The sequence below is a fragment of the Ascidiella aspersa genome, chromosome 1, assembly GCF_963924565.1.
Source record: "Ascidiella aspersa chromosome 1, kaAscAspe10.2, whole genome shotgun sequence".
Taxonomy (NCBI): domain Eukaryota; kingdom Metazoa; phylum Chordata; class Ascidiacea; order Phlebobranchia; family Ascidiidae; genus Ascidiella; species Ascidiella aspersa.
Window position 1 is genome coordinate 23,729,897 of NC_139447.1, and position 11,975 is coordinate 23,741,871.

At 35.5% G+C, this 11,975-nt stretch overlaps 1 protein-coding gene across 3 annotated transcripts; it reads left to right on the forward strand.

Moving 5' to 3' along the window:
- The first annotated feature begins 5,475 nt into the window (after positions 1-5,475).
- Positions 5,476-11,975, forward strand: LOC146168380 (protein disulfide-isomerase A4-like). Of its 3 annotated transcripts, none has more exons than XM_083391003.1 (12): positions 5,476-5,756; positions 5,844-6,022; positions 6,199-6,346; positions 7,179-7,405; positions 7,984-8,101; positions 8,275-8,433; positions 8,548-8,699; positions 9,030-9,184; positions 9,699-9,796; positions 10,630-10,776; positions 10,958-11,154; positions 11,280-11,975. In XM_083391003.1, exons 1-12 carry the CDS (start codon positions 5,672-5,674, stop codon positions 11,493-11,495), a joined length of 1,881 nt encoding a protein of 626 aa, XP_083247129.1. In that variant the 5' UTR covers positions 5,476-5,671; the 3' UTR covers positions 11,496-11,975. The 3 variants fall into 3 exon arrangements, with proteins under 3 accessions (XP_083247129.1, XP_083247128.1, XP_083247127.1); XM_083391002.1 differs by having other exon boundaries at positions 5,477-5,759; positions 5,847-6,022; XM_083391001.1 differs by having other exon boundaries at positions 5,479-5,759.

Sequence of the window (11,975 nt, forward strand, 5' to 3'; positions counted from 1 at the left end):
TTCGTGAAGCTTCCCGGAATAGAAGCGTGTCCGTGTGAGCCATTGCTGTTCACTCCGCAATTCTTAACATGAACTCTTGCTTTTCATTCGAGCACCGCTCCAGGATTGTCGTAGCCGGATCCTCTTCTTCCTCGACCATAAATTCATTTGCAATTATGGACTCCACGAGATCACTATATTTTCTTTGAACAATTCGCACTGTTGCTTGTACAACGTCTAAACTTGTCGTACGAACCAACAAACGCTCGGTAAGAATGTTTAGGCATTTTTTTAAATAAAGTTTGAAGCGAACAGAACTTCTCCTTAGTAGCGCTGTCCATTGAAAAGGGGTAAAATTAACCAGCGAAAGGTAAACTGACTTGCAGGAGTTGCGCTTCGTACAAACGAAAGCAAAAATTTAGTTTTCGACTTATAAGTATTGTTGAAACCAATTTTAACTTGCAATAATTGAAACTTCTTTATGTAGACTCAGAACTACCGACCTGCAGGTTAAGTCTCACAAAGGCGATTGTCACTTTGAAACACGCACCTTGCCCTAATGTACAATGACGATATTTTCCAAATCCTGGTGTAATGACGCTAAATTCATACAGTTCACACAAGTAGCAGCGAAACAAGTAACACGGCAACAAAGTACTTTCATGTAGCACGATGACAGAACGATAGGACGAAGCACGGTTTCTAAACAAGAAAGTCAACTGCTAAACAACAAACATAAACGTATTCACATAGTAAATTAACTTACCAAAATTATTTTTGTTAAACCTAATTTAAAACTAAACACTGAACAACAATTTTAAAATGCTTTCCACAGTTTTTGGTTAAATTGCAAACGATTTTGACTGGAAGTAATTTTCACAAATTTTGACATAACATACAAAGTTTGACTTTTTTTTGACAAGTCAAACAATAATCGCCCTAATGATGATTAACGTCCTTTTAAGGAGCTGGAATCATAGTTTTGCCATGTCTTAAAGTAGCAGCAGCTTAGATTCATGGAGGCAACGAAGTAGTTATAAAGTTTCAAATATTTCTCTGTGGTACTTTTCTTTCGCTATTCAGTTAACTGTTAAACGAAACAACTGTTGTATCTTCAGAAGCTCAACTTATTGTGTTTTGTAGAGTTGCTGATATTGCGCGTAAATCATTATAGAGCATTAGGCTACTTATTACGTAAACCTTTGGGAGTGAATAGGCTACAACTGCCAAATCGATTTAAAAAAAATGTAGATAATTGTAACAAAAATAAAACAAAAATTAGCATAAAGATACGCCCTTTTATAAAAGAACTAGACGAAATGCCCGGCGTTGCACAAGTTATTTTAACTGGTTATAAGTTAATTACACCACAATAATCACCATAATGTACGAAGTCTATCTGAATTTTGTTTTGTTAAACAAAATGAAACAATCCAACATATCGTGGGCTCTTTATCACTATTGTACTTTGCGTTGTTACATTAAACTGCTGGCCACACGTTATAGCCCATGATTATGAAATATAAATGTGGTAATCAGAATATACCCAAAAAGTAATGTTACGGACAACGTAAGAACTTCGTAAGAGGCATAAATAATGCAAACATATTTTTGTAATGTCATACCAAATTTGCTTATTCCTAAACGTTTACACTGCGTGTCACTAAATAGAAATTTCAAATCATGTCATATCGTGTGTCTAGAATGGGCTAACCTAATGCTTCCCCACAATCAGAGTAACACTCCACAGCCTGTGTGAAAGCGACATTAATGTGAAAACGGAATGGCGTGTTTAATTATGTCACTTAATTGCGTGGCTCTAAATTCTTGGTCTCCGTAAATTACTATTATTTTTTGCATTTGGTTTAAACAGGGTTAGAATTAAAAATTAACGTATAAAAAGCAGTTTTGAATAGGTCACTAAAGGAAAGGCGCGAACGCACTGTGACCATTTAATCACTAATCGAGTGTTACCAGCGTTGTATAACCTTCTTCATGAAGCCGCATGTTATAGCAGATAATTTTAAAACATATATATTTAACATCAAACCAAATTGCAACGTTGTGTGTTTTTTTAAATGGAGTTGCTAAACACACAACCTTGGCCAAACACGTCTCGGATATTTTACGTAACGAAAACCCGTGACATATGTCTATCAAAATTCACTAACAAACGTAAAAAAGTGGTAGCACCAATTGTTCAAATTGCGCGAAATTCAAGCAAATGCGTAATCCCGGTAGGTACCCTACTGCAGTGGTCGGCAACCGCCGGTCCGCGAGGAGTTCGTTACCGGTCCGTAGCAGGGTTGCCAGATTAAATTTTGATTTAAACCCAAACTGTACGTGGGGCAAAAGTACAAAAATATTAAAAGTGTTTTTATATTTAAAACACATTAACTATCGTTTAAATATACTCCATGCTCTTGTAATGTTCAAACAGCGCTTTGGCCATATTTTTTTTAGTTACGGTACATATATAAACAACGTTCCATAATGAACTGATTTATTTTTTTTTGATATTTAAGCAGGAAAGGTTTCAAAAAACGTAGACTATAGCCATGAATTTTAATTAGTTTTTGCAAGCCTCTATGAAAATGACAGGAAAAAGCCAAAAAAGCTGAATGTATTTTCTGACTTGACTTCCTACAAAATAATGGCCTAAAAAAGGCGGCTTGAAATAAGCCGCGGACTGGGTTTAATTGCTTGGAGGGCCTGATGCCGCCCGCAGGTTTCATTAAGTTCAATAATTCCTAGAGGGAGCATCTCGTTGCGGCAAAACAAGCTTAAAGATCGCATTGAAAAAGTTGTAATAAATTTCATTTATGAACATTTGTTTATATTTAAGGCCGGTCCGCGACAAAATTTCAGTTTTAAACCGGTCCGCATTGCAAAAAAAGTTGGCGACCCCTGCCCTACTGCATCCAGTTTGAAATGTAAATCTGCTTAGTGTTCAAACCGCTGCAATAAACGCGATATTTTGCAAACTCAGTCTGTGTTGCGTTTATACTCGGTTAGGGTTGCTGTACGTTGTCTGTGTAAATTTCTTAATACCTCATGAAAGAATGTTAAGGAAAACGCTGCAATAAACGCAATATTTTGCGAACCTAGACTCCTCCATTTACGTGGGTAAACAAACTGCAAAAAGCTATTAAACATTAAAGTAGAAATTTTTCCACTTGAAATTTTATTTTTACCAAGCCAATGTACTCGACTTGATTTTTACGGTCACGCAGGTTATTTCCCTATAAATGTTGGAAACGTTTTACCCTTATACGTCAAGAGGTTTTGCGAGAAGTCGCACGTGCGCGACCTTTGGATTTAACATGCAAACAAAGTACAATGCTGCGGGATGTTTTTAAAATGGTACGACTAAATAATCGACTATATCACACGTCACTGGCTATAGGCATGTCACACATCTTTTAAGTAACGAAACTCCGTGTCAACTGAGAATAACTATCAGACGTAAAACTTTAGGTTGTAGCAGAAATTGTTTAGACCTGCTTGATAGCGTGATATACCTAATCACGGTGCTAAACTTCGTCAAACGGGAGATAAATCCTCATTAAAAAAACAAATGCTTACTGTTAAACTGCTGCAATAAACGCAATATTTTTAAACGCGATAACTCTGCCAAGTATTGCGTGGTTAAACACGGTTTGTTGTACTACGTCCGTCTAGGTTTCCTGATGTTTATTCAAAGTATGTTTAAAAAGTGAAAATTGCTAAACCTTTAAACTAAACGTCAAATTAAGCTGCGTCCAACGTCAGACAAACCCGTAACCCGTTGAAATATAAATTGCTGACTGTTCAAACTGCGACAACAAACGCGATATTTTACGAACTCTGCCTAAATTTGGCATTGTTAAACTTAAGTCTTTACTTGGTACGTTGCACAAGTTTGTTAACATCGAGCGTAGGCTACGACGGGGAGTAGCCGGACCCTTTGTTAGTCGACAACAACGTTGCTCTGCCAGCGACCGACCGGGCGAACACATGACACACACAAACATCTCACAAACTTTCTCCTTTATTATTATTAGATTAAAAATTTTCTGTTGAATGCGCTTCTATTCATTGTCATCCTGAATCTCCTGTCGCAAAGAAATTGAAAAAGGGGGTATAATTGCGAAGGTGATACCACTTTCGTAAGTCTACTTGAAAAAGTTGTAAGTATATAACTACTGTACATACGAAGCCGCGCAAACGAGCGAAGGGTATTTACCAAGTTGTGTGAACAAACGGAAGCGTGGTTTACCGAATTACTCTTGCATACGGAAGTACAGTCGCTTTCTATAAAGGGTAAAGTTCTCAACACATTTTTTGCTAAGGAAAGATTAGGCTACTATAGAACACGGAGATTTAATTGATTTCGAATCACATTTTGACATGAAAGATTTAATGAAGGATAGGGGGCACAAACATGAGGACTATTTTTTTTTTTGCCAAGACATTACCTTTTAAAAGAAGGACAAATCTTAGAAATAAGGACTGTATGGCAACCTGCATATTAATATATTCAATATACCAGAATACAAAAACATAGCATGAAAAAACGATTTCCATACTTATTTAAATACCAACAACGTATTTATGTAAAAGTGTGTTTTTCTTTTTTTTGTGAAATCAAATCTAGAAAGAGAAATTAAATCACACACATAGATCCATTGATGAGGGTGTGTGTGCGGACCACAATGAAAGTATATTTATTGCGTACAAACAACCGTGAAACGATATTTACAGATACTTCCGATATACGTACAATAATTTACCTCGTAACGTTCGCGATCTGTACTCCACGAGTGAACAGTGAGGCTCTTTTTTGACATAAATGCAAAACACTTAAATAACATATTCCAGCTGGCAGTAATTAAATTTCGTGTCAACACGCTTCAACACAAATAATAAAAAACAGGAAATTCTAAACAATTGACAAAAGCGCTTCCAGCAACAGGCTAACGATTTAATAAAAACGCATGGGCTTGCGTCATGACGTCATAACCGGTCAGACTGAATGAGAGATTCAACGAGACAAGCTGTTTCATCGAAAAAAACAGAGTGCAACAACAAATAAGTCATTGAACAAAATTTTCTTTATTGTACTATAACATGCGCATTTCACGGTGATTTTTATTTCGCTTTTCAAATAAAAGGTTGCATGAGTGCGTTTTTCAAGGTTGCACTACAAAAAGGCTTGGATACAATGGTTTATTTTATAACATCGTGCTGCTATAGAAATCTTATAAGCTAGTTCGTCACCTGGGTTTTGCTTGAGTGCGTACAGATGATACACTCGTAAGTACACGTGTGTTTAACGTTTTGATTTCTTATTGGCTGTTTGCGATACTCCGAATGTACGGATTCGCTCCAGTGCTAATACTGTTACCGGCACGGCGGTGCCTACGTATCAATGAAATTCTTGTTGCTACTTGCTGGTACGCAGATCACGTTTAAAAATCTTTAGGCCACAAGATGTAGTTTTAACTAAGCGAATTCGTCTTTTGGCTAATTTGTTAAGGAATGTTATGAACGCTTTGTATAGATAAATGCACCTTAAATATGTGTAAGCCAATAAATAATTACACAATTTGTATACTTTTTGTAATTATTTATTACACAATTTGTATACTTTTTCTTTATAGTTATAGGGTTAAGACACCTCGTACGTTAGATTTCGACTCCAAAAGACATTATGATGTTGAGGCGGTGGTTTATGCAGTTAATTTTCTTGGGTTTAATTATGTCTGTGTCTTTTGCTCAAGATGAGGATGATGAAGGTGGTAAGTGCTTTTAAGAACCATCATACATCCATAAATGCTGAAGAGTTTTTTGTAAATCCTAAAAAACAACCCTCTTTGTACCAGAAGTAGAGCCAGATGACACTGGATCTTCCAAACCAGAGCAAGAAAATGGAGTCTATGTTTTAACTGATGAAAACTTTGATTCATTTGTTGAGGGAAAAGATGTTGTCCTTTTAGAGTTCTATGCACCATGGTGTGGCCACTGCAAGACTTTTGCACCAACCTATGAGACAATTGCCCAGGTAAAACATACGCTAAATGTTTAATGTATCTGGCATTATTATCAATTGTGCAATGTATTTTAATAGATATTCCAAAGTTTAGTTTCTTACTGCAACTATTTTTTAGTTGCAATGAAGACTTACATATTTTTTTGTGCAACCTGTTATTCACTTACCTGATTAATTTTTTTTTTTAGGAATTGGAAGGTAAAGTAGATGTTGGTAAAATTGATGCTACTATCAATAAAGAGCTGGGAACTCGTTTTGAGATTAGTGGCTATCCAACTATTAAAATTCTGCGGAAAGGAGAGCCTATCGCATATGATGGTGGAAGGTCGAAAGAAGGTATTACAAAACCAAATATATTTATCTTGTAGATCACAATATTTGTTTAAATCTGTAAATCAACCAAAATATTAAATATTTATTCCAAACAACATGTAGGCTTTAAGATTTACTAAATTCTTGTTTATTTTAAACCTTTTAAAATTATAAAATAATTATTTTCATTATTAAAAGAAAGGATTTTAGTATCTTTAAGGGGTCAAAATGTTATGTAATAAAAAATATTCAAATGTTAAAATTTACCATAATAACGCAAACAAACCAGTTTATACCCAATATATTTAAGGAATAGCAGTATATCTAAAATAGTTTTAGTCATTTTTAAACTTAAATGCCTTGGCAGTGTTGTAAACAGTTCACTTTAAGACCTAAATCCAAGTCATTTGTTTAAAAGTAAAGTCCTAGTCCCAGCCCAAGTCATTGCCAGGTCAACAAGTCAAATACCTGACATCCAAAATAACTCTTAAACTTAAGCCACATTTTGCATTTAAAATACGGAAAAAAATAGGGAAACAAAAAAAAAATAAGTAACATTTTTTTTAATGTCCCAGTTTGTTCCATGGAAATATTATTACTAGAATAGTGAAGAAATAGCTGCACCATTTCCCTTGCAGAATAAATCCATTGCTTTTATTTGAAATTATGTTTGCACTGTTAACTCACTAGGATAGGATAATTCTTGGCAAAGTTGTGGATTATATTGTTTCCCCCAAAGCAATATTGTTTGGCTTATAAGGAAATTCCAATCTTGCTCTTTAATGAAATAAGTAATGTTTAAACATTTTTTTTTAATATTCAAAAATATAAAAGCAACTCTTTTCTGTTTTTACAGAGGTGATCAAAAAAGTAAACGAGTATGCAGATCCAGATTGGAAACCTCCCCCCGAGGCAGTTATCACACTTACAGAGGAAAACTTTGATGAAACAGTTGACAATGCAAACCTTATCCTGGTTGAATTTTATGCTCCGTGGTGCGGACATTGTAAAAAGCTGGCTCCTGAATATGAGTCGGCAGCTCAAGAACTGAAGAAGCTCGACCCTCCCATTCCACTGGCAAAGGTTGGTGCTTTTTTCAGTAGTTTATATATGATCTATGAGATTATAAACCAACTTGGACAACTACATTAGATAATTCTATTTTTCTAACATTAGATAATTTCTAGTTTTTCTGCTTTTTCAAAAATGCTGCTTTGTCCAACAGCATTTTAGTTTCTCAGCCGAAACAAAGAATTTCAATTTGTGTTAACTACTGGTGGGTGATTTTTACAGTCTGGGAAGAATATGCTATGCTAAAATGTAGAATTACTGTAATATTGGCCATTCACTTTGCTATAAGAATAAATTGTGATTTACACTAAGTTAACTGTGAATAATTAAAACAAAAATTCAGTAATTCCAATCTAATTCAAGAAAACGAACATGAAGATCTACTTCTCATTTGGAAAAAAAAATGAAAAGCTCTAATTTTAATTTTAATCTAATTTAGAAGCGTAAATTTTAGTTGTTGAAAGTTTGCTACGAACCAAAGTCTTTTAAAATAAGTAGCTTGATATTATTTGGTAGATTTACGTTTTGGTGTGCATCATATCGTCGTGTTTGCACCATTTTAACCAATTTGCCTTCGTAACTTAACGTAGGTTGACGCCACTCAAGAAGGCAAGCTTGGCGAGAGATTTGACGTGAGCGGATATCCAACGCTTAAAATGTTTCGTCGCGGTCGAGCTTATGAGTACGGTGGTGGAAGGGACAAAGCAGGTATCACAAAAATATAAACTTTACCGACGATCTTACTTACGTTATCTAACAATAATCAATTCTCGTTTTGCTGTATAATCTCTCGTTTTTGCTTGCGCATGATTTGCATAACTGCGTTTTACAGTTAAACCCATATCTCGACCTAAACAGTTTTAAATGTAACCCTTTGTTAGGAATCGTCTCTTATATGGAGGAACAAAACAAGCCGCCGTCAACCGCTGTAACATCAGTAAAGAACTTGAAAAATATTCTTCATCACTCATCAGACGTCACTATTGTGGGCTGCTTTACCGGACAAAAAGATCCTTTGTTAGAAAAATACCAAGACGCAGGTAAAGAAAAACTTATTGAAGATAGTTATTAGTTATGTTAAATATTTACGAGTCGATATGTCAGTTTAAAAACAACGGCGCGCCAAAGTTCAAATAAACTATTTTAATATTTAGGCAACAGTCTGCGAGCTAACTACAACTTCTACCACACTTTCGACAATGATGTAATGAAACAAATGGCGGCTTCCGAAGGCGAAGTCGTTCTGTTTCATCCGGAACGATTCCATTCTAAATATGAAGAAAAAAGCTACAAATTTCAAATCAACGTAAAATTTGTTGCAAAGTATAACCATCTAAGGACACTAACTTTTTTAGTTCATCTTTTGCGCATACTCTCTAGTTATTTTGCGATCTACTACAACCCATTATTTTTTAGTCCCCAAAATAATTATAATATATATACCACACAATGCAAAAAATTATAGTCGCGTCGCAAAAATAGTTATGGCTAGATAAAAATATAAATCTCAATGTAAGTAATATGTTTAAAATGTTTACACAGTACTACACACATCACATTTATATGTAATGCATGCACGCATTTTTGTATGATTGTGTTATTAACACTAACAAAAACTTGTTACTTTTAACAACAGGAAGAAACCGCGAAGTCAGACCTTGAGAAATACTACGATGATCACGCAGTTCCGCTCGTTGGTCAGCGAACCAAGGATAACTTTAAAATGCGATACGAGAGCCGACGACCTATGATTGTTGTTTACTACACAGTCGACTTCAGCTTTGATTACAGGTTAAAAAAATATACTTTAATTCACTTTAAATTAAGCCAAAATGTTTGTCTTGTTTGTTTGTTTATCTTTACAAAACATTAGACCAGAGGATCTCAACCTTTTATCTTTCGTGGCCCATTTACGTTGCAAAAAAAATTCTATGGCCCAATAATTTTTTATGCAAAAAAACTGTTAAATAGGTTTAGAACAAAACACAGCAGAACATATTTTAAAACAGATTATTTATTCAACCGTGCATTAGTGAGATACTTGCGGCTGAACAATAAATTTACATTCCTTTTTAATTCCTCCCCAAGCCATTATTCATGTAAAATTAAATATAGTGACACAAATGAAACTAAATCTAGCTTTTTTAAATTGGTCTGTGGCCCACTTGTAATGTTTTTATGGCCCACTGGTTGAGAACCGCTACATTAGACGGAACACTTCTGTTCTGGTGGCCTTTGTTTTTTTTGCGCGTGTTGTTCTGCATATCGCCATCGTAAGATTGAAACACTGCATTTCTACCGACAGAAAAGCAACTCAAGTGTGGCGAAACAAAATCTTGGAAGTTGCGAACGAATTTAAGTCAAAGATTACCTTCGCGATCTCCAACGAAGACGACTTTCAAGGTTAGTTAATCAACATTGCTTTTATTAGTTTGCGTAATTCACATAGTCCAGCTTTAGCCAAAGTGACAAAAATTATTTTCAAAATTGTTAGAAGCGTCTTTTTATTTGCAATCGTTTAAATGTATGCGGTGTAGAGGTACAGCTTTTACGTTATATGTTCGGACAATCACTTGAATTCCAACTTGCTGTTGCTGTTTTAACCTAAAACTTTGCTCCGTCTTATACTTTAACCAAGCTGGCATCACAGCAACTTATTTTAAAGTCTTGGTATAGGTTCATCCAGTTCAAACACTAGTAAAAGCGTTAGACCATTTATCGCATGAAAAAACAACCGTTCGCACTTTATAATTTTGGAAAATTTTCCTCTGCGCAAAACGAGCACATAAGTTTGCGATATTTTTTCCATTTGTGAAATAACAACCTAAAGGGTTTGTGTATTAAAACCGTGATCATTAACTGATATGAAATAGATAGCTTAAGCTGAGAATTAGCTGTCATTAATGTACTTGATTAATGACTCGTTTCCTGCTGAACAATTTTGGAAATTTTAGCCCAACTAGGAACAACTTCTTGTTCCAAAGCTCCCCGCATAAAGCGAGAAAATAACTGAGAACGAAAATAGCCACCGCAACCTTTTTGACGTTTATAAAAAAACTATGATTGGGTGTTTTGTGGAATTATTTTACCACTTTTAAACTAAATAGCAACAAACGGATTTCGCATTTTCGTTCTGCACTGAATGCGTGTTTTTTACATGTAAAAGTCGTGAAATGATATATTTCTAAATACTTTTCAGAAATAGCTTTGCGTAAACGCTTGTTTTTGATTTGCAGCCGACTTGAAGGCTGTGGGCCTCGAAGACTCTGGCGAGGAAATAAACGTGATTGCGTATGATGACAATGGTCGAAAATACCCCATGGAACCGACCGACGAATTTGACGAAGACGCTCTGCGCGATTTTGTCCAAGAGTTCCAAGCAGGTTGGGTAAATTTGTTTAACAACTCGTCCCTTTATGTTTATGTGTTAACAATTTTCTAAACTTTCGAACCAAGCGTAAAACAATCAAATGATATTGAATCTATTCTTAGTGTAATGTGTCCTGTTTCTCGAAAACATATAATTGTTTAAATCAGCATTTTACCTTATTCACACATGTACAGGAAATATCAAGGCAAAATTCAAGTCTGCTCCAAAGCCAAAGAAGAACAAGGGACCAGTGAAGGTGGTAGTTGCCGACACTTTCGATTCGCTGGTGCTCAACGACGACAAAGACGTGCTCGTTGAGTTTTACGCCCCCTGGTGTGGACATTGCAAGAAGCTTGAGCCTATCTTTAAAAAACTCGGAAAGAAACTAAAGGTAAAAAACATTTACTTATTTCAGTTGGAACTGGGCAGGAGTTTTAAAACAAAGACATGATTTTGTCGAGACAAAGTTCATCCACTAAGTGTCGTTATTTAAACTTTTGTTTTGGCTTGATGTAGGATAACGACAAGGTAACCATCGCAAAAATGGATGCGACAGCCAACGACATTCCCCACTCTGCTTACAAAGTTGAGGGATTCCCTACTTTGTACTGGGCCCCTAAGGGTGACAAAAATAACCCCAAGAAGTACGACGGGGGCCGCGAACTTGAAGACCTCGAGAAATACGTCAACGAGCAGCTCGCTACTGCCAAACCAGGCAAGGAGGAGCTATAACAACGTGATAGCCTATGTGACGTCACAAAAGACGTAGACAGTCCGATGCCAAATTATGCCGTTCCATTTGCCTGTAAGACGTTTCTCTAGGTTTAAGACTCTTTCGGTTACACAAAAAACAGGCAATTTGTGTGATTTTATAAACTGGTTGTTTTCCTTTTGTGGTGATATACTACAACATGATGATATGGTAGCTAAAATTTAACGTGCATCAAACTCCAAACGTTCGTTTACTAAAAAAAATTACACGCTGCGCACACAAATCGGTGCAACAATTTCATTTTTTTTTTCAGTCATACCAAATAACAAGTGTTATGTATTGACTTTAAAACTCATTGTGTACACCTTGAAATTTGATGAAGCCTTACACATGTTATAAGTGAAGCTCAATGTAATTTTCTTCCTTGTCATATATTGTCAAACTGTAAACTGTAACGCGCACTGATCCTTACAAAAAATAAAGTTTATTTATATTGAAAA